We start from the raw sequence: 25,808 nt of genomic DNA, 5'->3' as shown, positions 1-25,808 counted from the left end.
CATAAAGTAATCTCACATTACATTTCTTCTATTAGATTTTGGTTGCATGTTACTTCAATCTTATAGTATTGAAAAACTATCACCTTTTGTTCATGAAATAAGTCATTATTAATATGTAAATTTTTAACATGATGTTCTCACGATATTTTAGCATAATTATCTCTATTTTACCAAATTGTAAGATCTTATGATTTGATCCCACCGATTCAATCCTATCAACCCCTACGATCCAAAATAGGATCCCGATCCTGATAAAATTGATTTAAAGTGTCAAATTTGCTAGCAGTTTAGTTCCAAATATGAGAAAGTCAAGTCTATGCACGCGATGCGTGCATCGATTGTTTGGATTTATTCTTAATAAATTTCTCCAAAATATAATTATAGAAGTGCGATTTATAATTATTGTTATACAATCTACTGTAATTTATAAAGTGTTTAGAAATTGAGATAAAAATTTAGATGTAAAGTTTTGTAGTCAAATTAAATTTGTTATTTTTTTTTATGAGTTCGTACAATATTCTCGCCGGACCACTTCACTTGAGTTTCAGGTAGTCTTCATTTTTTTTCAGGTAGTCTTCATTTTTTTTCAGGTAGTCTTCATTTTTTTCAGTTAGTCTAAATGAAAGTAAGGTATCTCTAAATGAAAGTAACTTAGGTCTAAATGAAATTAAAGTAACTTAGGTCTTACTGAAAGTAACTTAGGTGTAAATGAAAGTAAGTTACCTCTAAATGAAAGTAACTTAGGTCTAAATGAAAGTAACTTAGGTCTAACTGAAAGTAACTTAGGTCTAACTGAAAGTAACTTAGGTCTAACTGAAAGTAACTTAGGTCTAAATGAAAGTAACTTAGGTCTAACTGAAAGTAACTTAGGTCTAAATGAAAGTAAGTTAGGTCTAAATGAAAATAAGTTTGGTCTAAATGAAAGTAACTTGGATTCTTAGTTTTATTATTCTTTCAGTTAGTCTTAATTTTTTTTTTCAGTTAGTCTTATTTTTTTTCAGTTAGTCTTTATTTTTTTTCATTGAGTCTTCATTTTTTTTCAGTTAGTCTTATTTTTTTTTTTAGTTAATCTTAATTTTTTTTCAGTTAGTTTTCATTTTTTTTCAGTTAGTCTCATTTTTTTTTCAATTAGTCTTCATTTTTTTTTCAGTTAGTCTTAATTTTTTTTCAGTTAGTTTTCATTTTTTTCAGTTAGTCTTCATCTCCTCTCCTTGTATTAGAATTGTCATCTTCTCTCCAACTTCTTACCAGAGGTATATATGAGAAACTATTTCTCAATTGTGTCAAACAATCCAAGAAAAAAGAGGAGCCAGAAGAGGGCTCAGCCTTGATAGTATCTAGATTTCGAAAGACATCGATTTCGAGCTCTTCAATTCTTTGTGCAAATGATTTAAACTGCACATAATTAATTCCAACATATCAAATATTCCTGTCAAACAAAAAGGAAAACATTGAAACAAGAAAATGAAACTTATAGTGAAACAAAGTAATACCACAAAGCGGCGGTTGCGGTGTCCAGGAGTAGTGTTGAGATACTTCACCGCTTGAGCTTCCTTCAATGTCGCCATTGATGATTGTTGTGAAAGAAGTATAGAGGGATAATTAAGAGTGTTTATATATAAAGTTTTGAGTGAAAAAAAGAGTGGTGAAGTTAGAAGAGAGAGAATATGTGAGTGAATACCTTCTTTTCTGTGAATATTTTGGGTTCAGCCCGTCCGACTAAACACATTGGGTCAGACGGTCTGACCCAATAGTTTCACTTTTTTTTATTGAGTAACTATTTTTCTCATTATGTCAAGTTACTTTGTTAATGCTTATTTAGTTTATTATTGGAATTTTGACTTATCTTTAAATTCAAAATCTAAATATTCAATTAAGTATATATTTAGCGAAAGACAAAAAAGACATCTCATTGGAGGACACTATAGCCCCCTTGACTTATATAATAGAGATATGACTTTAAATAAATATAATGGTTGAAAGTAGTTAATCAACATGGGAACTATGTTTAGCGATGTAGAAGAAGTATGCCTAAGCATATAGCCATATACCAGTAGTTTTGGTCCAATCTTAGTCATAATACAGAGTCTACACCTATTTGACTATTTCACCTTTTCATTTAACTTTGGATTGTTTCGTAATTACAATTTAATATGCAAGGGAGACATATGACATATTATAATGTAAGATTGAAACAACTTTTCTATGATGAGGGTGACACTTTATTAAATATGTAAGGCAGATATATATATAATATTAATTTTTATTTTTGAATAAGTGCAACAATTTAGATTTTACAATAGTTAATGTACAAATTTGACTATTAGTATCTCTAATTATGTATTGTAAAAGTTATGAAAAGTTGCTATTATGAAACTATTCATTGGAATAATCTCAACAACATTATATACGGTCATTTTTGTATCCTAGTAAAATAATACGGTCGAAGTAATATGTGTGAAGTCAAAGTGTTGCATTTATAAAGAAACTGAGTAAGCATATTATAATGTAAGATTGAAGCAACTTTTTTATGAGAAGGGTGACACTTTATTGTGTGCTTGTCTGGGAGTTGTTGGCCCTGGATGTACATTGGTGATAATAGACTCAATCCCACCTGGATTCAGGTGTTTCAAAATAGTATAAGAGAAACCTTGCGACCGAATGCTGATTGTATGGACAAAATGTGCCGAAAAAACTTGTATTGTCTATTGAGGACAGTTAGCTCTAAATGCTCATGAGTGATAGTAGACTAGACTGCATAAAGGACCAGGGTGTTACATATACTTCTTTCGTGTTTGTTTTACGTTAACATTTTGATTTGACACATTATGTCACATACAACTTAAACCATTACTGTTTTTAACAATCGACTAATAAAAGTTTAAAATTTTGATATTTTTAAACAACATCTTGAGACAACATCGAAGACATGTTACATGATTAAATTGGAAAATAAAATATGGACAAAAATGAAATATGTAAATGCTAAAGAAGTTTAAATTTGTATAATCTAGAAAAAAAAAAGTTTTTCTAATTTTGACTAATTCACTATTCGTGTTAACTTTTTGAGAAGTTAAAATAATATCAAACAATTTCATCTCTTGTTTATTCCGTGTCTTTTGTAAGGTTGTAACCAAATTGAAAATATCGGATACCCGTTTTATATGTAATCACTTCTTTCGTATCGGATTAGGCCAAATTTTCAATTACTACGACCTCAATTTTTTTTAATATTCAAGGTTTGACTTTCATCACTCTCAATATAGACGGTCATCAATATATTTACTTATAAACCAATATGAATTATGAAAAAATAATATTTGAAAATTATATGTAGAAACGAATCTAATATATAAACGAGGTGACTTTCATCTTCATATATAATTCACAAACAATTTTCAAAGAAAACATATGAGTAATATCAAAATACTTATGTAGATTATTAATAAACGAGGTTAGGAGTGCGCAAACCTAAACCGACTGGACCAAAATGCTCGATTTTCTTGGATTGAGGATTGGATCGGATTTTTTAGGTCCAGTCCAAGTCTGGACCGGAAAATCAAGTTCGATCCAGGTTTGGACCTTTTTTGTGAAATAAATAAAATTTAGTCATATAAAAATCATTTGCACACTTGTTTTTCAATTTTAATCTTCTTAAATTTGTTTGGACCTCTAAAGGAAGGAGAAGGTAGAGAATTTAAAAAAAATGACTTGACATTGCATTTGAAATTTGGAAAAGAGGTAATGACTAACAAAAATAGATTTTTTTTAAAACAAACTAACAAAATTCAAGGTTTCTAATTTGGACCGGATCGAAAATCCGAAATCGAGAATTTTTTTTGATAAATCGATGACGGGGCCTGAACTTTTAGTCTGATCAATTCAAACTTCAGATGTTTGCGCACCCCTAAATAAGGTAGGTACTTAGGTACCTTCTAGAGTAATATAGCCACCAAAATTTAAAAATAGGTTCGAAAGTCGCTATTAAGGATAAGAATGAGAACCCTACCCTCAACACTCAACAGTAACTCATAGCGGGACCTTCCTTCCAACTTTCATACGGAAAAAGAAAAGACGTTAAAGACATTGGAAAACGACAAACACCAAAGGTGCAAGATGACGATACTGTACTACTACTAAAATACTAAAAACCAACCAAAACAAATGCACACTCTCTCTTTTACTTATATACTATAAACCGTGATGAAGATGAAAACCCCCTCTTTTTCTCTCTTTCTCTCTCTTCCTGTGTCTTTTTTGGTATTTTAAAGTAGTACTTTGATCAGTTGGTAATTGGGGAAGTACCATTTATGACTCTTCCCTCTTTCCCTAAGCAAAATCCAATAGAATAAAGAGAGAGAAATATAATCCCCTCAAAAAAAAAAAAGAGAGAGAAATATAAAAAAATCATTACCCCCAAAAAAAGAAATTAAATTTTTGCAGTAAGAGAGAGAAAGTGAGAGATGGGATTGGGGGTTTCAAGAAGGGAAACATGTCCAACTTCAACCCAGCACCTCTATTCTTTGCTTCCTTCTCTCCTCATCAGATCCCAAAGGTTTTCTATTTTTTTTTTCTCTCTCTTCATTTTATTTTTACTACTTTCTTTTTCTTCTTTTTCTATAATTGGATGAAGTGCTTTTGCTTTTTTTCTTTTTTTACTTCTATTGGTTTAATTTTTTCTGTTGTGGGTTTTTTTTCTTTTTTGATTTTGGTGAGTTTTTACTGCATGTGGAGTTTTTTGGGATCATATGATGATGTTAATGTTATTATTGAAGAAGAAAAGGAAAGTTTTCTATATTGGTAAAAAAAAGTCTTGTTTTTTTCTGCTTCTATGTGTTGCTCTGTTATTGGTGGGTTTTCTTTTCCTAGAAATTTCTACATTAGGTGTGATTTCTTTTTGTGGGTTGGTTTTTGTTGATTTTTTTGTGATGCATCCAATATGTTTTTTCCTCTTTTATTCTAATTGTTATTCTTTATTATTATTGTTCTTCCTATTTTTGGTAAATTATTTTTTAGTTTGATGACAATATTCTTCCAAAGTCATGGGGAGTTGAGTTTATACTTTATTTCCAGGGGTTGGTTGAGAGAAAAGTTAAGTGATGGTACTTGTCAATTGTGCTTCTTTTTCAAGTCTTTTTATGGTCTATTGTGATTGGGCTTATGTTTGTACTGTTTTTTAAGCTGCACTTTCTTTTTGCTATATGAAGTAGTATCTTCTTACCAATTTACTAATTTAGGTAGGGAAGAATTCCATATCTTGAGCTATATCATGTTTTTTGGGTTGTATATATATTGTGTGCTTGTTGCATGTAAATTTCACATTCATATAATTTCTAGCATTCTCTCATTACTTTGCTTGCTAATCTGAACTTGCATCTTACTGTTCGGCGTTCGGTCGAAAATGGCTTGCCTTCTCTGCTGATTTCTTTGTATGTGAGGTAAAACTGATGAATGTTTTGAATTTTATGCTTAATGGTTCATTTCGTATGAAGCTGTTCGTTTGAAGTTATGGTAATGTATTTTTGTGTGATTTAGCTTGGATTGTCCATTGTGAATTTCCTATGTGCACTTTTTTTATATGTGACTTTCACATTCATTATCTTGGAGTGGTAATGGAAGTTTAAGAAAGAAAACATTTGCTTAGATGCGGATGACCATGAGTATTGAATTGTGACTAAACATTATGTAGAGCTATGCCTTGAATTAATTATGTGGTGCAAGATTAACCAAGGTATATGTTGTTTAGTATATTGAGTTTTGTTTCGGGTTTAGGTCCATCTGTTTAGGTTAATTAGTAGGATACTATATAAACTCTATAATAACTTTCGCTTTTCTATTCTGAAATTTGTACTCTCTTCTGAACCTAATAAAAACAATTCTTGTATTGGGTAGATTGTTATTTAATTCTCCTGAACCTAATAAAAACAATTCTCGTGGACATAGCTAACACATTGTTAGTGAACCACATTAATTCTTGTATTGGGTAGATTGTTATTTAATTCTTTTTTGATTTATTGCGTTTGTTACAACACATTACATGTTAAATTATGAGTATGGCTATTTGGCTAAATTTTGACTTGTTAGATTTTTGTCTCAGGAGTCTAGTGGGAGCATTTTTGTATGCCTATAGGACTCACACCTTTCCTTTCTTATGTTTAGCTAGGTTTTTGCCAAATATAGTTTTTTTCTTAAAATTTACATAAAGTTAGTGCAACAGTACTATATGGAGTACCTCATTTTATGGCTTTATACTAAATGAGCCATAAGTTCAAATTTCTGCTTCATTGACATATGTAATGTTTATAATATTATGATCATGTGTTTTATGCAGTTTCCTTTGGACAAACAAATTTTGGGTGTTGAATGTTTTAAAGTTTTTTGGTTTAGCATGTCAAATTCTGAGAGGAACGTGATGTAACTTCTTTTAATGGTTTTGATCCAATCTGAGTGAAGAACCTCATTGCAGCAGTTAATTTCCTGTGCATTTCCCTGAAAGGCTGAAAATAATTCCAATTTGTGTGCTGTTTGAGTTAACTACAAACTTAGTTATGGTGTGATATCTAAGTTAGTCATGGTGCTTAGTATATGATAATGATGATTGCGAGCATACTTGATTACAAATAAAGAAGATATCTAAAAGTTGTGTGAAGATTTTGTATGATTGTTAAGCTATTATGTGTTAGTATTACTTCTTGTCTACTACTACTATATATTATGGCTATTACAGGTTTCTTTGCTAATGTTAGTGTTAGTTTTTTTCTTCTTTTAACATATTGTAGTTAGTTTTATTCCTTCCGGGACTATTTGTGCTACTATTTCTACTTTTAGATTCTGACCTTAAGATATTCACAAGATGCTCAATTGCTCACCCAAAAATTACATCATCTTTGCTTGGCGTATGAAATGCTGCATGTGGATCACATAGTCCTTGCTTTTCCAGTACTATATTCATTGTCGCATTAACATCTTTGATATTATGTATTCATCTTTTGGCGTTGGTTTTCACATTCTTTCACAACAAATTTTTTCATGTTTTTTTAATAAAGGACCGTTGTCCGTAGTAGTTGTCAAATGCGCTCGTTCTTTATGCAATCTATATGGGTTAGTGGGTGATATTTTGTACATTGTTGCTTGTACAATTTCTAGAAGATTGTTGCATCTTGATTTTGTGAACATGCTATGAGTTCTACTTTGGCCTTCATTTTGCATGTCACCACTCACCAGAATGCATGTATAATTCAGAATTGGGGATTTCTTGTCATTAGCCGATACATCTACCTCCCCTTTGATTTGGATTCTTAAACACAAAATCTTATGCTACAAACTGGATTTATGATTCTAATATAATGTGCAGATAATGTGGTAGATAGCTGGTTTTGGACTTTTGCATTAAAGGATTTAAAAGAGCTTGCATTTTTACGGGGATAACATACCAGCTGCGGAACTGTACAAAAGTCTATACTCACTTAGTTTTCGTTTTGGCGAGTCAGTTTATCTAAATGGCCCACATATATACCAATTGTCCTCCACATTGGAATTCAAATGACCAGCGCATTTTTGAATCTTTTACAAAGAGCTTGAGCTTGAAAGTGGATTCTCCACCACAACTTCATCTTAATGCAAGATCTTTGGGTTTCCATTTGCAAGACCAAGACTCTTCTTCAAGCCAGTCAACTCGGTCTAACCATGATGTGACTGGTAATGTCGGGACCAATTCTCAGGATCAATGCATATCATCAGAGTCTGGTATCCTTGTTTTAATCCTTTCCTTTCGCTTCTTGTTTTATTGCATGGTGGTAAATTGATGGTGATTGGTGACTTTTGTTGGTTGCATATATAGTAATTAGTAGAGGATGGATTGCTATTTTGTGACCTTAGCATCTCATTTGGAGAGAGTTGGGTTGGGACTTAGGAGGAAATCAGTATCTTGGAAAATGTACCCATTTTCCTTTGTGAAAGATGGAAACTAATCATCTTTAAGGATGGAAGATAGATCCCCAAGGATGGACAATAACTTACGAAATAAACAATTGTGTTTTTCGTTCAACAAAACAAAGCCTTAATGACGTTTGTCTAAAGCTATATTATTTGCGGAGTGAACGTATGTTCCTTCCTTTTGTTGGGGTCAGGTAATGGTGAAGCTCGTAGGAAAAGCATAAAATACAGTTCTATTTGCTGGTTCTTTTGTTACAAATTTTTTTCTGCAATTTAGTCATGATTATTAGAGATAATTTATTTTCAAATCAGGATATAAGTGTATTAAGAAGATAAATAATCTAGTTTCCTACCATCTTATCTTTGTACATTCGTATCTTTGTTCCTCAAAGAGGGGCTAGGATTCTTATACTTTATATGGAGATCTTGGTGTGAAGTTTTCAAAACAAACATCGGTACACAAACTCGGGGAGATATTGTAAATACTTTAAGTTTCCGAATCAGAATTTTTTGAGAAGAGATGTTAGTTCATGAGGCGTGTAAGTGGTCATTAATCTTCGTTAATTGATGGGTGATAATGTTATTGGTTTCTTTCTATTAGTTCACGAGGAGATCTTCAACACTCAAATGCATTTATCATCATTTTCTATTATCTTTCGTTCTTGAGATATGTACATATATTTTATTTCTCTTAAACGCTTTCTAACTCCTCACACACTATCTTTGTTAAACACTTTTGTTGAACGCTTTTGTAAATTCATTACATGCTAATAGGTCAAGAGGTCAATTGTGGCAAAAACATGGATCAAGTGAAGCCAATTTATATGATGGATCATCTCGATATGGCCTATAGTGGAGGTCAAATTGATTATGGTCGTGCAATGGTAAGTATTATTTGATATATCCCTTTTCGTGTTCGTTTTACGCTATTTTGGCTTATTAGAATAGGCCAGTAACACTTACCTCTTTTTTGTAGACATGCATGCCATATCCTTGTGGCGATCCCTACTATAATGGGTTATTAACAGCATACGGAACAACACATGTAAGTCTCCTTAAATCTCATTAAGTTTCATAGTCTCTTATGGGATATGGATTTTTAGTCGAGTATCTTTCTTGATTGAATATGGACTATGGTCACAGTATCTCTCCTTGTCGAATAGTCAAGAGTATTTTTCTCTATGGAATATGGATTGTCGGTCAAAGTATTCTCCCACGAGAAAGGACAAAACAAACCAACCAAATTTTGCAATTAATATATTGTATTTTATGAAATACACGTACATAATCTTTAATTTTTCAAGTTTTCTCAATGGTACTAAAGGAGATAGAATGAATAGTAAGCAAAAATAAATTAATGTGATAATAAATCGAAGAGCAATTTAGAAACTTTATTTAGATTTTTTGCTTTCTCAATGTTGATATTGCACATCCTCTCTAAAAATGAGATTATATTTCTGTGTTTTTTCGACAACAGAAACAAGATTTATCTTCACTTTATGATTATCTCTTCTCTCTTACTCGTAATCAATCAGATTCAGCCCCATATGATGGGTATTACAACTGCAAGAGTCCCGTTACCTCTCGATATATCTGAAGATGAGCCCATTTATGTCAATGCCAAACAATACCACGGGATTCTTAGAAGGCGACAATCAAGAGCGAAGATGGAGGCTCAGAACAAGCTCGTCAAAATTCGCAAGGTATTACCATCATGTATTGTCTTCGGCGCGACATTTTTTTTACTAGTTTATAATTTGGAATATGCTAGATTAAATATCACAATAGAATAATATTTGAAAGATTATATAAATGAGAATTTAAATTGTAAACAAACAAGTGTCAAGATCTCAAATATCTAATTTCAGTTTTTATTACAAGTGGTTATCCATGTCCTCTAATATTTGAAAAACCTCATGATTTCTAGGTATAAAAAACCATTTTTCCAATCTTTAAACCTACATGTTTACAAAAAGGAAAAGGAAGATTAACATAATACTCTCTTTGTACCACATTTCTCTCATTATCACGCATGTACTTTTAGATGATAAGTTGTTTGGTAACTTATTGTTATTTTATTGAAAATGTAGATGTGATAGGACTTAGTGATGTATAACTTTATTTGGAGGAAATTGAGTAATGAGCCATGTTTGAGAAGTCGATAGATGAAAATAACTATGGGCATTGTTCAAAGGGTAAAGAGTGATGTGGGATAGATGAGAGTTCAACGTGTAAAGAGTAATGTGGGACTCATGGATACGTGCACCTTTCATTTACGGTTGTTTATGTAATATACATTTTTAAAAGTTAAAGTTCGCGGCTTTTACCATATATACCCCTAATAAATCATAGGAAACAACATTATTACGTGAGGTCTAGTTAGTCATTGGAAAATGTATATAGGTTGTTTTGATAATTTTTGTACAAATATGTATTTTAAACATTTTAAGTGCCAGACGTTATGTTACTCGAACTCATCATTTCACCTCAAGTACCCGTGTTCAATCCTCGACACTTAGACATGGGTGGACACTTCATTTTGGGCCAAAAAATTGGAAAAAAGTTCCACAAAATAGCCGAGGAACACGTAGACATGGGTACCCGAGTTCGAGAAACATAGGTCAGATGTGTATTTTGGATACAATGACTTATTTAACTATACAAACAATTAGGGATGATGGAAGTATATAACAATTTAACAAATTATGTTTTCTGTAAAACCAATTTACTAATTAAAAAGTAAGTCAATAAAACTTTGATATGCATCTTGAAAAGAATAAAGTTTAATATTGCTATTGTTAAGTTTCCAATGTTTATGCAATAGAATAAATATTTATAGATTTTAAAAAATGAGTGACTACAGGAAAGGATTTCATCTAGGTTGTAGATCAACCACCAACGAAAATTATTTTGTTATGTGTGTGTGACATCTTCAAAAAAAATTAGTAGGCTTGCATCTGACCCAATGAAAGAGCATCCACTCTTTTTGTTGCTTGTATTAGTGATAAAAAAAAACTGCACATTTATGTCGTAGTTATGTTAATGAAATAATATTATATAGAAAAATATATCAAAAACCACAATTTATAACCAATTTTTTTTTAAGAAACCACCTTTTCTTAACTTTTTTTTCGAGAAGCTATCTGTTATTCAGATGTTCACCTTCATTAGACTTGTTTTGCCCCCTTTTTTCCTCCATTGTCTCCCTTTTCTTCCGCATTGCTTCCCCCTCACCGGAACTCCTTTCCATCCGTCCTCTAACAGCATTTTCGGCCCCTCCACCGCCACCGGCCTCGCTCTCTCTCTCATCCGCCACAATTCTACTTATGCAATGAACGCAACCGCATTGTCTCTCTCTCCAACTTATTTTCTTCTTCGTCCGAGCTATAACCCTTTTCATCCCCCTTTTTGCCCCCTTCTCCTCCAACCCTTCCTCCTCCTCAGTCGCCGACAAATTGCTCCATTTGCCCCATTTTTTTTTCCTCCATCTCCTTCTCTCAAAAACCCTATTGATCTCTCCTCAATACTCGTTGTAAATTCGAGATCATCATTTCAAGAGTGGGGATGGAAGAGTGTGGGGACGGTGGTGGTAGTGGGGTTGAAACTGGTGTCGAAGGACATGTTTGGGAGAAAAGGGAGGAAAATAGGGGGCAAAAATAGGTTTCATGATGGTCAATACTGGAAAATATTAGTCAAAGCCTAGAATCTAGCAACAGGTGGCTCCTTGAATAAAAAAAATTAAGGAAAGGTGGTCTTGTGCCCAAAAATTTATAAAAGGTGGCTTCTCGCATAAAAATGGTGATAAAAGGTGGTTTCTGACAAATTTTCTTATTATATACTTCATTTGTACACACGAGTCATTTTTGCCCGAAGTTCTAATGTTGTATCATTGATAGACCGATTTGGGCTAAAATATTAATTCCTACATTCATTTAGTTGTCCATTTTGACTTTCAACACTATTCATCCACTTTATGTTGACCATCGTGTGCTAATTATACATAATGAAAACATAGTTAAGTTGGATCTCGTGAGATTTGTCTTGATTTAAATTTTCTAATAGTTTCTAATTTTTACAATTATAGAATGAAAGATAATAAAGATGTTTTACAAATTACAATTACACAATCAAAGACATGAAAGGTCTTTTATAGTTACATAATTAAAGATATTAAAAGTCTTCTACAATTACACGTCAGTAAAAAAAAATTGAATCAAACTTTTGGAAACACTCATGTCCAATATATGTGACCTAGTACGAGTACGTAGGCTTTTATGGATTGAGACCACATGCCTTGTGAGTTGTGATCTCATCTAATGTGTTTACCTTACGTCCCACTGTCTTTTGATTTTGATACCTCATCAATCTAAATTTACAATCATATATAAATGGAGTAATAAACATAGGTGAGGTGGTAAGATGATAACTAGTTGGAAAATCAGGTGAGACACCATGATCCAATCTAATGGATATCTTTGCTCAAGAATTAATGATTGGTGTAAAAATTTTGATACTTAACATATAATTGCCCTTCATTGGAGTTTTCTTTCTGTGGCAGCCTTATCTTCATGAGTCGAGGCATCTTCATGCACTGAACAGGGTTAGAGGATCAGGTGGCCGTTTCCTTAGCACAAAGAAGCAGCAAAAATCTGACCCAACCTCTGCAATCAGAAATCGTTCAATCCATGGCTCTAATGCATTAGGCTGTATTGGCAATAACATGGTATTTGAACCGCATCAAGCACAACGCATGGCTACTGGCACCTCTGATGTCTCCAATGGTAATGCCTTCTTTCAGCAGCAAGAGGGTGGATTCTTGGGGATCTCTTCTTCACATACAGGTGGAGGCGTGCAACGCAGTGGAGCGTTTATACACAATTCGAACCAGCATCAGGCTTCAGTGGTCCGGTGAAGTTGGGAGAAGAAACCAACGCATCGCTGACCAGGCAACTCATCCTTGGCTTTTTAAATATTCTTGCGCTTGTATCAGCCTCATGGCTGTTTAAATATGCTAGTAAATGAAAATCGAGTGATTCAGTCGTTTAGTGTTTCCATATGTTTCTTTATTCAAGATCTTTGACAGTTATGTTTCGTGATGATGATCTTTGAATCACACAGTAGTGTTGAACTGGTAAACTTCATGCATATGTGGATGATTGTGTGTAATTTTTAAGTACACTAAATACTATTTAAGAGTTCCCTCCCATTTAAAAATAAATATCGTTCTAGCAAAGTTCTTTTCATCCAAAATAGAGTTTTTGTTTTTGCTAATGTTATTCTAGCAAGTTCTATATCATGTGTCAAGAAGATTTTAGGTGGAAAATGAGATAATCAAATTATGTCTTGTGCAATACGGAGGATGAAAAACGAGTTATCTCAACAAAAAGGACGTAAGTTGAAATTTTTGTTGTATTAGTATTATGAAGTAAGGATCATGGATCGGATTCACTAATATCTGGACCTAGACTCCAAAAAAAATATAGTGGATTGAGACCTTACCCATCCTTCACGGTCCAAAACATAAATACCCTTACTAATAGGTTTAGCAAGTTTAGGCTACCAAATGTGTATCGAACTTATTAGTTACTACTTTTTTTTTTACATCAGCAAAACGAACAAACTTAGAAAGCTTAGAGAGGAATCCGGTTGGCATGAAGTAGCCAAATCGTGTGCCTGCTTCACCAGGTCCTGTAAGACTTTAGTTACCCGACACCAGTGTAGTGTAGACCCAATATGTTGGATTGTCTGAATCGTCCATTGTGTTCCGGAGGAGTTTAAGTACCTCATAAGCAGTTCAGAATCCGACTGTATACTAATGCATGTATAGCCTTACTGTTGGGCCCAGCGGATGGCCTACAGGCAGGCGTTTGATTCTGTCATGAACGCTGATGACATGTTGACATTGTGCTTGCACGGTTTGGTGATGCAAGACCTGATGAGCAACCCAGGCTACTCCTAGTTTTTGATACTTATTGTCACAAACATTTTTGGACGCCCACTAGTTAGGACGATAAAATATGAAATAAGGTAATAAAGTGGTTAAATCTCCTACCACCATTGACAGCTTCACATTGAGAATATTCTTACTCAAACCTCCTAGATTGCAGAAGGAATGTCATTAGTTCCAAAAGAATGTAAAGTTAACTTTACAATGCTGATTTTGACCTAAAAAAGATGCCAATCTTGCTGTCCAAGTTGTCATTGTTGAGAAGAATGATCCATTTATGGATAATATCCATTATAGATGCACAATAAAAATAAAAAAAAAAATACTTTGGCTTAATTGAATTATCGTTATTGACATACAACTACAGGTGGGAAAAAACAACTATCGTCAACCAATTAAGACTTTACAAACACGGTATGCAACTCCATACCTATATCTGAGAAAACACGTAAATGCAAGAATTTTACAGTATGAGAACTAGAATAAGACATTCCCAAATATTTGGAAAGAACTCAGGTCACCAGAAAGCTCGAAAATTTACTTAGAGATTTCCATGTTCAGTATACACAATTGCAATTTGCAATTACACAAGAGCAGTAGAACTGTCTCCAAAGTAAACAAACGTGTTTAAGAAGGATGTTTATAAACTTGCTAGAAGACCATAAATTCACCATCCATATTTTGCTTGTGTTTCGGCTTTAGTAAGAAATCCTTTAGCACGCCTTTCTGCAAACTCCATTTCCTTCTGCCTCATATCGAAGTACAAAGAACCAATTTGATGCTTTCGTTTGTGCAGCTTAGAAGGTTTCCCCTTTGTTGAAGCCGGCTACAAAAATCAAGGGAGAAAAAAGGCTGTCAACAGCAGATCATGTAATCAACCACACCTTAACGAAAGTATATCAGCCAAAGTATTATTGATAATACTAAAGAAAAACCACCACAGAAAACCTCAAATTGGGAAGGACCTAGCAGAACGGAGTTATGATGTTTTTTTGAGATTGTACATGTGGGGCATAGGCCAGGCCACCTATCTCAGGGAAATTCCCACCACATTAACCCCTTCCACAAACTGCTTCGACCCATATCCGAATATTGTCACGATATGAAGATTAGATATATTCCTCCACCAATTATCCAACACCCCCAGATGTACAAGAGCTATGTACACTCAAAGCCAAATGGTCAAATGAGTATACATCCATCAAATGAGTATACATCCATCAAATGAGTATGTATCTATTTAAATGAATATGCATCTTTTTAAATGAATTTTTAAGTTAATTTGACAAATGAATAGCCAAATATTCAATTGAGTATGCAAATTCTCAAGTGAAATGTGGATGCATTGTTCAAAGGTGAATGGAAATTATCAAGTGACCACAAAATTAGGAAAATGAGTATAGAATATTCTTTCCCTATAACTTCACCATTGTCTACTCAGCTTAGTTGACATAACTAGAGGTGTTAATGAGTCTGGCTGTTCACGAACAGTTCGGGATTGGCTTGGTCAAAGCTCGATTCGTGGTGTCTCGATTCAGATTCGGACTCACCTCGAGTTTTTAACGGGCTGAGCTGAAAGCTCGGCCCGAAAGCTCGTGAACAGTCTCAATTATACTTTTATCTAGAAAAATAATATATTTATATATATACAAAATTATTATAAGTTAATAGTTTCATTGTCTAAAAGAAAACCTATAAATCTCAAATAGTAAAAAAGGAAAAACAAAGAAAACATGTAAAAACTAGGGGTGATAAAGAGTCAAGCCTGTTCGTGAATAGTTCGAGCTCGCCTCGTTTAAATTTGGTCAAAGTTCGGCTCGTTAAGCTTCAAGCTCGGCTCGAGCTCGAATAAACTTAAACCAACACAAGCTGAGCATACCAGAGTTCGGGCTCGACTCAACCGATAAGATAGACATAGCCATATCTAATCCTCATTATGAAAGCATACAAAAGAGATTAATTCCAAGAGATTGTACACATTCATAAATCATACACATTTCTGTAACAAGAAGAATCACTTATACGGACATGTCAACAATACATATTCCCATTTCCGTCACATATACACATGCAAATAAAAATAATAATCTGCAAAAAATTATCATGCTCATTTGAAATACTCATTTGCAAAATTGTACACATACTCATTTGAAAAGATACACACTCATTTTAGCTTTGGGTGTACGTAGTACTTCATTTAGTCTTGGGTGTACGTAGGGCTATGTACACCAAGGTAACTGTGTAGGCACTAATGTTTCTCTTAGTAAAAACGTCATCGGTTTAAGAAGTTAACACATTGAATTGTGCTGATATTGATAAAAATCTAGCATGTACAGCACTGATACAATAGAGTTAAGCATGTGTTAATATTATGTTTGCTTTATGTGCACAGTAGATGAATTTCTAATTACAATGTTGATTTAGTGCTACAAATTGTCTAGATGTAAATAGCAATAAGAGGCAAAGTTTTACGCTTTACTCTGCAGTTTTTACAACTTATTTGGCAACTTCTTTAGAAATTAAGATTATAACATGGTGCACAAGAAGCATTTAAAATAGGCAAAATTGGCCTCGACACCCTGAACTATAGTTGGGGTGCACCCAACACTACCAACTACGACTAGTAGCCTAAACACCACCAACTATGGGGTGAGGTGCATTCCGTACCGTAAATGAGGCCGGAAGCCTAATATGTTGTCGAAGACGATGGGTTTTTATGGTACAGACTGCACCCCATCCCATAGTTGGTGGTACCGACTACAGATTGCACCCATCCCGTAGTTGGTGGTGTTTAGGCTACTAGTCATAGTCGGTGGTGTTTAGGCTACTAATCATAGTTGGTGGTGTTGGGTGCACTCAAGCTATAATTCAAGGTGTTGAGCGCAATTTTGCCTTTTAAAATATATTACAACTTCGGCAAAAAAAAAACTTTCCTCATACCAATATCGAAACATCACTTTGCTTCTTTCTTATTCCATGTTTACCAAACTCATTTAGAATATTCCTTAGCCAAATGCTTTTCGTACAATGTCTCTCAGTTAAGGTGTAAACATATGGTATGGATGGAAGAATCACCACCTGCAAGCTATACCAGCAAAGTGGACACTACTATGTACCTTTCAACAAAATACACGATACTTTATAGTTCTACTGAAAACAGTCCATTAACTTTCACTGCCTAATTTGATTGGCAGTAATAAGTAATGGTAATAGTAACGAATTTATAGGTAATTTTGATGTTAAATTGGATAGGCTCTAGCTAATGTTATACCCATAAAAAAATTTCTGGATGCCATTGTGTACAAGAAAAAATTAGTGAGGTTGTGACAATTGAAAAATCAAGAAGGTACCGTCTCACTAAAGGCAGCAAATTGGGATCTCATACCATGAGAATCTTCTGCGACAATCCTCTAACTAGTGGAAGGGAAGTCCACACATACTGCAGCAATCATGGGGATGCATCAGTGCATGTAATTACCAGGATCCTTAAGGCCTCCTCCCTCAAAGTCATATTACTAATAGTAAACATGCATACTGCAAACCATGTGCATGGATCCACATGGATTTCAAGAACAAATAAGAAAAATGAAATGCAATCATAAACAAACATAGGCCGCTTCGGAGTAAGGCTCCCCCTCCCACCTCTTCCCCCACTTTCTTCACTATTGTATCCATTCACATGGTTGGCACCTATACACTGAAAGGCAGCTTGGTTTCTGAATTCTGAGGTAATAAGAAACGATATAAAAACTCTTATATCCCCTTCTGAATGATAGGTTCTCCATATATCGTCATTCGTCCCTCTTCAGTCTTCACCATCCCCTACCCTCCCCTAGGCCAATTTCCCACTTCGGGGTCTTTCACATCTCTCTCCCCATTCTCCCCTGATCACAGTCTTCACACCACCCACCAGGGCAACCAGTCCTTCACCACACCCATCCCTCCAATGGCAGCACCACATACTCCACCCTACTACACCAGTGACGATCCTCTACCACCAAAGGTAACCGGAATGAACACCCTACCACCACAAACACTCCTCCTGAATGAAAAGTCACCACACCTAGTACCTACAATCTGTCCCTCCACCAACTTGGAGTTGATGTCTTAACCCTCACATGAAAACTACCATGACCTCAAGCCCCCTCAAGCCAAAAACCACCATAATCTCGAATACTGAGCTTTTGCTGTTTGAATTTGACCATTAGGGCCATGGTCAAATTTGACCTCCAAAAAACCGCAATTAACCTCAACCACTATGGCTACTACAGCGTTGACGGAGGAGAGGGACTGAGGGAGGATGGTGACACCAACTGTGAAATTTGATAGTTAGCCTCCAACTGAAAAGAAGAAGAGAATGATGGTGATGGTGACTAAGGATAATGGATGAGTGAGGAGAGAAAGAAGGGAGAAAGGAATGGTAGAAAAGACACTAGATTGCAGTGCTGCAGTAACAATGCAGTGAGAGGATGATCCCTATTAGGTTACAGGTGTCACATTCATATCTAGACTACCAAAAATAATTTGAATATAAATAAATCCGCCGAATTACACAGTAAATGATTGATCCCATAACTTGGTCAAGTAGCAGTACTAAACTTCAACCATAAAAGACTTCAATCCTGATAGGTTGCAACAGTTTGGGTAATTTCACTATCGTTGTAACATCTTTGTTTTTGGTAAATCCTTGACCAAAGAAAGACTTTATTATTTAAGCACATGGGCCATGTTTCACTCTCTCTCTCCTCATTGATTTATGTGCAAAATAAATGTGCAACCTTTAAGAAACAGAGGTAGTAATTTATAAGGACACATTCGCAACTCTTGACTCCCAAAATGAAAGGGATAAATAGTGAAAACAATTTACTCTTGACCAATACAATCAACTTCATGAAGTAAGGACAATTTGGAGATATGGTTGCTATGAGGGGCTCTTGGTCAGGCAACAGATTTATGTACTCTCAGTTGACCTCAAATACATAATATTATCTTCAAGTTATTTGCTCGCAATTGACCTCAACACAAGAAACTATCTTTCACTTGAAAATGAAATATGATGGACAGAGCTCAATGAGCCAATATATTTTAACCCGTTATAATCCAAAACTCCAACAAAAACAATCTTTTACTCCACTTGAAATGGATATGAGAGAAACTCAGATGCTCACAAATATCAGACAGAATTAATATGAATTGTCTATTAGAAGAAACCATCATTGCTGAACCACCCTTAGATGCATATTCAGTTATGGACTAGGATTGTTCATGAGATAATGTCCTTAAGTCCCCAGCGTAAGTTCCTTAATAAGTTATTTGCATAGCCTTTCAGCAGACCGCACAGTGACTTAAGTCTTGAAGAAACACTGATGATTAATGAGTAAACACCGGAAGGATGAGAAAAATGTCAGAGTTAGCCTTTTCATCTTAACTCTTCAGTTCAGATTGCTCAGATTCAAAAAATGCTATTAGTTCTTGATCGTGAAAAAGATGCTGACGCTTCTATTGATGACCTAATATGCAACAGGCATCCGGCTAGATATCATTAAACGCTCAAATTCACTTTGCTCAACCAAATCCATAGTCAAGTTTCCTGTTTCTCTATGCATCAATTTGACAAACAAACATTCTTCTCCATGATTAACAGGATTAACTCCCAATTCTGGCCACTAACATGATCTCAAACCAAAAGAAGATTATTCCGGTTCTAGTAGAAGCCTGCATCCAAATGCAAGTTGACTATATTCCTTATAACAGATAGGAAGTACCTCTAACATCAAGCTAACATCCCAAGGTCGCATCCACCAGCACATGAACTCCTTTACAATCCTCTAATACCTCTTTAATCAAGACCAATCAAATGAAACCAATATAGGTATCAATCATGGATGAGAACCAGAAACCCTCCAACAACCATAAAAACACTCTGCAAAACTGCTAATATTAGTCCCAACCTGCATCATACTGCATAAAGGACTTCATTAAAAGGTGAAGCAGCTTCCTATACACTAAGCACAAAGTTGGATCAACAAATGTGAAATGGTAATAAGGCATCTCCTAAGAACTCATAAACAAGGGCATACAAAGTTTGTAGCTGCGGGATCCTTGTACATCTTAGAGAACAGGTACACATGGTCAATATGTTGACAAGTTGGGTAAAAGCATGAATACAACAAACACACAAAAGGACTTCATACTCTGCAGATATACAAAGAGAAGGGCTCTCAAAAGTGATCAACTTCCAACCTTACTAGCACAGAAGTAGTAACTAGCACAATGTACCACAATCATAAACAATAAGCCAACAACAAACAACACAAAAGTATACAACAGTCAAATTGCAAAAGATCTCAAACTCACAAGGGTATGGACAATATAAACAAACCTGATAAGAAGGTCCAAATGCTATTCCAGTTAGCTTAGATTTATCCTCTTTCGGGCGATTCTTCATCAACTCATCCTGATTCACCTCAACAATTTCTGTTGGCACTTGATTCTTTCTCTTCTTCCCACCCAAACTAGCAATACTCTCAACCCCTCCCATCGTCGTCGCCGAACCTATCTCCCCAGCTGAAGCATGGTACCAATTGCTACTATCATAATTCCCATAACCCTGATAACTACTACCATAATCACTTACACTTGAACTCCCATTAGCATCATAACCTCCATAACTACCATAACACCCTTGATCCCCTGCAACACCCACTTCATAACTACCCAAATTAGAACCACCCACCAAATTCTCCTGATTATTCTCAACATTAGATACAAAACCCACTTCATCATCCACCCCATTAACATCCCCACTCAAGGGAGCTAACGTCGCCCCCTCGGTTTCGACAATCGACCGACGCCCTGAACCCGAAGAACCCGACAACCCACCAAGTGAGCCTGAATTTTTAGGGGTAGGCATACTTGAAAGAAAGGATTTAACAGAAGTATCTTGACCCAATTGACTTCTCTTCTTTCTCTCTCTCTCCTCTTCCTCTTTATCTTCATTATCATCGTTATCGTCGTCGTCGTTGTCGAAACGAGAAGAAAATTGAGGAACAGGAGGACGAAATTGAACAACCCTTTTAGGAAGAGGGAGATCAAGGGTTGTTTGGGATTTAGGAGGAGGGAGGAAAGAGAATAAAGCGGAAGAATTTGAAGAAGTTGGGGTTGAAGATTCTTGTTTTTGGGTTTGAAATGAGGGTTTGGGAGGAGAGAGAGAAGAGAATAGAGAAGATGAAGGAGAAGATTGGGGTTTGGGGAGAGAAGAGAAAAGAGATAGAGAAGGTTTTGAAGGTGGATGTGATGCAGGAAGTTGGGGTTTTTGTTCGTCTTCTTCGTCGTCTGAGGAAGCGTAGGTTGCGAATAAGGAATCCATGGAAACTGCGAGTGATTGAAATTTGGTAATTTGTGTGAGGATAGCACAAAATTGAAGTGGAAATGGGGGAAAAGGGTTGCGCACGGTTGATGTTCAACTAGATTTGAGTTGCAAAATCAAGGGAAGAAAGTTCACTGTTATTGGCGTTATCGGAATTTACTGCCCGAGGTTTTTGTATTGGATGGGAAGGAGAAATGAATGCATAACAATTTATTAATTTAACAACTGTGTGTTGGACTAGTTTTTCAGGTCTCTAGTAGCTTTAACGTGATGTGCTTGATAAATTTACTCATTTGCTAAACACCGCCCTGAATTTTCCTATTAACGCCCTGTATTAAAATACAGATACATGAGTTGTATTTTAATACTTTCACTCTCCTTCACTCTCTTGACCCTCCCTCACTTATCACTCTCTCTCCTCTTTTACTCCATCTCCATCATCAAAAAAATATCAATCAAGTTCTCCGGCGATAGAATTCCGGACCGGACACGGCACAGCGAGTGGCGGCGGCGCATTTCCGGCCTCCGGCAAAACCTTCGTGAACATCCCGGCGCAGACCTCTAAATTTTTTTTGAATTTTTTTTTAAGGAGGCGTCCACATGGACGCCCCACCACCGGTGGAGGCGCCCATGGCAGGCGCTCCACCACATGGTGAGGCGCCTGCCATGGGCGCCTCCACCGATGGTGGGGCGTCCATGGTGGACGCCTCTTTTTTTTGAATTTTTTTTAAAAAAAATTAAGGGGGCGTCCACCATGGACGCCCCCCACCGGCGAGGCGCCATGGCAGGCGCCTCACCATGTGGTGGAGCGCCTGCCATGGGCGCCTCCACCGGTGGTGGGGCGTCCATGGTGGACGCCCCTTTAATTTTTTTTTAAAAAAAAATCACTGTAAATTGAAAAAAAAAACAGAGAGGGGGTGGTGCAGTGGTTTTCCGCCGGTGGTGGTGGTGAGTTTTTGTAGGAAGTGATAGTGTCATGTGCGTAAAATCTGTTGGAATTGGAGAGGCACTTTGTGTACTGTACCTCTTACATTATCAAATTGTTTTTTTTAATTGTTTTGTAAGTTTTTTAATTGTTTTATTAATTGGTGAGGGGAAGAAGATGGGAAGAAAGTGGGATGAGAGAGAGAAAGAAATTAGGATGCATGGCAGATTTACCAACTTGTTTTTTAAAACTTTCTTTTTTAATTGTTTTATAAACATGGCAGATTTATAAACATGGTAGAAAAAATCTGAAAAAATTAGGGTGAGTAAGGGGAGGAGAGAGAGAAAGAAATACAAATATATAAATACGATATAAAAATACCGTATTAGGGCGTTACTAGGAAATACTAGGGCGGTGTTTAGCAAAGCCCTAAATTTATTCTCTACAAGACTACAACGACAAAGTAAATGTTGCAGTAGCTATTAACTATTGTAATAGCTATTGATTGTTGTACTAGCTTTTGAATGTTACATTTTAATTGTTAACGACTTAACGTTTAACTTAGAAAATTGCTTTTGTGATAATTAGTGTATGATTATTCTAGTTGTTAGTTTTAAAAAATAACATAAACAAACTATAGTAAGTATTTAAAAGATAATCTAAAGTTATCGTTATCCCGAATGCTAATATTTATAATTTTTAAAAACATTACTTCACCAAACACTACTTTTGACTTAGTTCAAACACTAAAAATTATTTCAAAAACTATTGTCGAACACACCCGTAATACGACTAACATAGTCTAGAGCCTAAACAAATACTCCCTCCGTCTTTTTTTATTTGCTACATTTTGCCATTTAGGGGTATTTCAATTTATTTGCTACATTTGCAAATATTTCCATATATAGTACATAGGTCCCACACTTTATTTACAAATTTGTCATCACTCCTTCTTGATTTTGTAAAGTTTCCATATATAATACATAGGTCCCACAATTTACCTATTTGCTTTTTTGTTAATTCCATTTATGTCAATGGTCCCCACTCCCTCTTTGGTCTTTGTGAAAAAGTGCTTGTAGCAAATAAAAAAAGACGGGGGGAGTAACTTAAAATCCTTCAAGTAATGTTGGAATCTCAAATCTTGATAATGATGAATGATTGAATTGTGACGAGGTAACATTTTTTTAAAAGGATATAACTTGAAAATTCAGCTGCATTTTGGATGGCATATAGAAGAGCATAAGCTTCAGTTTGTAAGGTTGAGCAAGTGAAGATGCGATGTGCGGTTGAGTGCAGCAGACATCTTGACTAAGAGTTGATCCTCCATCTTATGGTTGCAGCCCATTCGTGATCCTTTCTTTTATATTAGGCTTCCAAGCTCCATTCAAATGGATAATGATTGCTTGTAGTGGGAGAGGATTTCCATGGTGCAAAAAAAGGTTTTTCGGTTTTTTCACCATATACCCCTGATCAATTTTTTTTGCATCACCCTCGCAAGTTTTCAAATTCACCATATACCCTCCACTTTTCAAAAAATACATCCATTAATGCTGAATGACTAACGGCGTTAATGTCCGCTAGTCATTAACCCCTAATCCCTTCCTAACCCTAATTAACTAACCTAAATCTAAGCCAAACCCTAACCCTAACCCTTAATCTAATACCCAAACCCTAACCACCCCTCCTCCACCCCATACCCCAGCCACCCATTGCCCCACCAGCCTGCAACCCCCCTCCGCCTCAGACCCGCAACCCCCTCCCCCTTCCCTTTTAACCCGCAACCCCAACCCCCCTAAAGACCCGTAACCCCTGCCCTGCAAATAGTTATTGTCATTTTTTGAATCAGGTTACTGTCAAGCAGCAAATCAACCCCTCCTCTTGTGGTCCGAGTCTACGAGTTTATGCACGGAACAACCCCCCTCCCCTCACCCGAGCTTCTCTTCCTATCCGTGCTTCTATGGATTGCAATCGAAGGGGGTCGAGCTGCTTTTTCGCGGAAATTGAAGGGGGTGGGGGTCACGTGTAACACCCCAAAACTTTGGTTTAAAACTCTATAAAACATTCACTTTTCATTAAAATATCTGATCAAACCTTTAGGGTGTTACCGCCGCATCTATTGTTAAAAAATAAATGCAAGGCTAATTATTGAAAATAAAAATTCAACTTACAAACCAAAGTATCAAAATAATCAAACTAAGTTGTTTAATTTAAACCAATTTAGAACTAAACAATCCCAAATAACAGTATTTAATGTTTATTAAACTAGGTAACTTAAAAACTATAAATTCACTCATTCTCTGCAACGTAGTCCTTTCACCAACCTGCACAATATAAATAGGAAGAGAACAAAGAAAACAAAAACACAAAAAATTAGCAAAGCTAAGTAATTACAACTCCATCCCGTAAAAATAATAATATTATATTTTGAAAATAATTTTTATAACATACAACATACAATATAATGTAGTACAGACAAGTATAACATAATACAACAATATATAACATACTTAACCATTTCAATTATTTCAAGTTTATATAGTCATACAACAACAAATTTAATTATTAGAGGGAATTGAACGTCAGTAGGCCGGGACTAATCCCAGTAACCACCTACTTCAATATGGTGTCACCCAATAAATTAAGAGTAATGGCCAATATCGTTTTGCAGAACGTCCCTAGTGTGCACACCCCTCACTAATCTAATGGGTATCCGCAATGCGCACCAATAGTATTAGGAGGAAGACAATAAAGAGTGTAACAGGATAAAATCAAGTACTGTTCATCACCTATGGAGGATCCAAGTCCACAGGATGATTCTCTCAAGAATGTTTCCACTTTACATGATTAATAGATTGTAAAAGTTATGACACATCAAATATCACATTAACATTAACATGAACATCTTCAATTTAATAAATATTTTTCACAACTTAACCACTTAATAGAATTATAGTAATCAACGTCCATAATTCATAGTAATCAATACATCCATCATTAGAGCCTCAAAAGTCACAATATCAACTTATAATACGTTCTAACTCATTAACACACTAGTTATACCCATTAAGTTACATTATCAAATTATATAATTTTAAAGATGGTTACATATATACATTATAAATCCAAATAATAACAAAATACAGTAGATACATGTAATTATACGCAGGGATAATATGTACTATAAAATAATAATAATTTTAGTCATAACAGTACTAATACTATTTATGTCACATAATTACATCTAACATAAACATAGAATCACATAACCACATGTATTACACATAGCACATACAATTCATAACGGGCTTCTAGTTGATGGACATTGTGAGTTACCTCGAACGCATCCCAAGTATAGCAATATCACCTAAAATTCGCCTCCTATGAAGTTTGTGTCTATAACAAATAATATCACCTAAAGTTAGTCATTTGATATAATATCCCAAAAATAAAAGTAAAAGTTTAAAACTTTAATAATAGTTATTAATCAAAGTCAAATAGTCAAATAGTCAAATTTGGAATACAATAAGATCACTTGCAAGGTTAAAGAATTAATAAAGAAAATCACTGAAATTGTTTTCCTTTTCTTTTTGTAACTTCTCGTGACTATTGTCACTGTACATTATGTACTTAGT

The 25,808-nt window shown here is 35.1% G+C and overlaps 2 protein-coding genes across 5 annotated transcripts; one reads left to right on the top strand and one right to left on the bottom strand.

The window, feature by feature from the left end:
* Nucleotides 1-4,166: 4,166 nt before the first annotated feature.
* On the top strand, nucleotides 4,167-13,153 carry LOC104883604 (nuclear transcription factor Y subunit A-7). The gene is made up of 6 exons (XM_010668149.3): nucleotides 4,167-4,555; nucleotides 7,355-7,746; nucleotides 8,710-8,819; nucleotides 8,912-8,980; nucleotides 9,471-9,638; nucleotides 12,494-13,153. Exons 2-6 carry the CDS (start codon nucleotides 7,500-7,502, stop codon nucleotides 12,845-12,847), a joined length of 948 nt encoding a protein of 315 aa, XP_010666451.1. The 5' UTR covers nucleotides 4,167-4,555; nucleotides 7,355-7,499; the 3' UTR covers nucleotides 12,848-13,153.
* A 1,040-nt stretch (nucleotides 13,154-14,193) lies between these two features.
* LOC104883603 (uncharacterized) lies at nucleotides 14,194-21,481 on the bottom strand. Of its 4 annotated transcripts, none has more exons than XM_019247414.3 (3): nucleotides 20,265-21,480; nucleotides 17,268-17,321; nucleotides 14,194-14,708 (listed from the first exon to the last, which is right to left on the bottom strand). In XM_019247414.3, the coding sequence occupies exons 1-3, from the start codon at nucleotides 21,249-21,251 to the stop codon at nucleotides 14,550-14,552; spliced, it is 1,200 nt and encodes a 399-aa protein (XP_019102959.1). In that variant the 5' UTR covers nucleotides 21,252-21,480; the 3' UTR covers nucleotides 14,194-14,549. The 4 variants fall into 4 exon arrangements, 3 of the variants coding, with proteins under 3 accessions (XP_019102959.1, XP_010666448.1, XP_019102960.1); XM_019247415.3 differs by having other exon boundaries at nucleotides 14,567-14,708; nucleotides 17,233-17,321; nucleotides 20,265-21,481; XR_008967211.1 differs by lacking the exon at nucleotides 17,268-17,321 and adding an exon at nucleotides 19,648-19,843 and having other exon boundaries at nucleotides 14,569-14,708.
* Nucleotides 21,482-25,808: the final 4,327 nt, after the last annotated feature.

Source organism: Beta vulgaris, chromosome 8 (genome assembly GCF_026745355.1).
Source record: "Beta vulgaris subsp. vulgaris cultivar EL10 chromosome 8, EL10.2, whole genome shotgun sequence".
NCBI lineage: Eukaryota > Viridiplantae > Streptophyta > Magnoliopsida > Caryophyllales > Amaranthaceae > Beta > Beta vulgaris.
Note: the sequence above shows the minus strand (reverse complement) of the source record. Positions and strands in the feature narration are given on the sequence as shown.

Bases quoted from the DNA above. Each gene is read 5' to 3' on its own strand.
- LOC104883604 (XM_010668149.3), top strand. From the start codon at position 7,500: ATGGCCCACATATATACCAATTGTCCTCCACATTGGAATTCAAATGAC. The intron at 8,820-8,911 runs GTAAGTATTATT...TCTTTTTTGTAG, and splicing joins TTGATTATGGTCGTGCAATG to ACATGCATGCCATATCCTTG. The intron at 9,639-12,493 runs GTATTACCATCA...TTTCTGTGGCAG, and splicing joins AGCTCGTCAAAATTCGCAAG to CCTTATCTTCATGAGTCGAG.
- LOC104883603 (XM_019247414.3), bottom strand. From the start codon at position 21,251: ATGGATTCCTTATTCGCAACCTACGCTTCCTCAGACGACGAAGAAGAC. The intron at 17,322-20,264 runs GTTTGTTTATAT...TGATTGCTGCAG, and splicing joins CATTTGGACCTTCTTATCAG to TATGTGTGGACTTCCCTTCC. The intron at 14,709-17,267 runs GTATGAGATCCC...TGATTTTTGTAG, and splicing joins TGTCGCAGAAGATTCTCATG to CCGGCTTCAACAAAGGGGAA.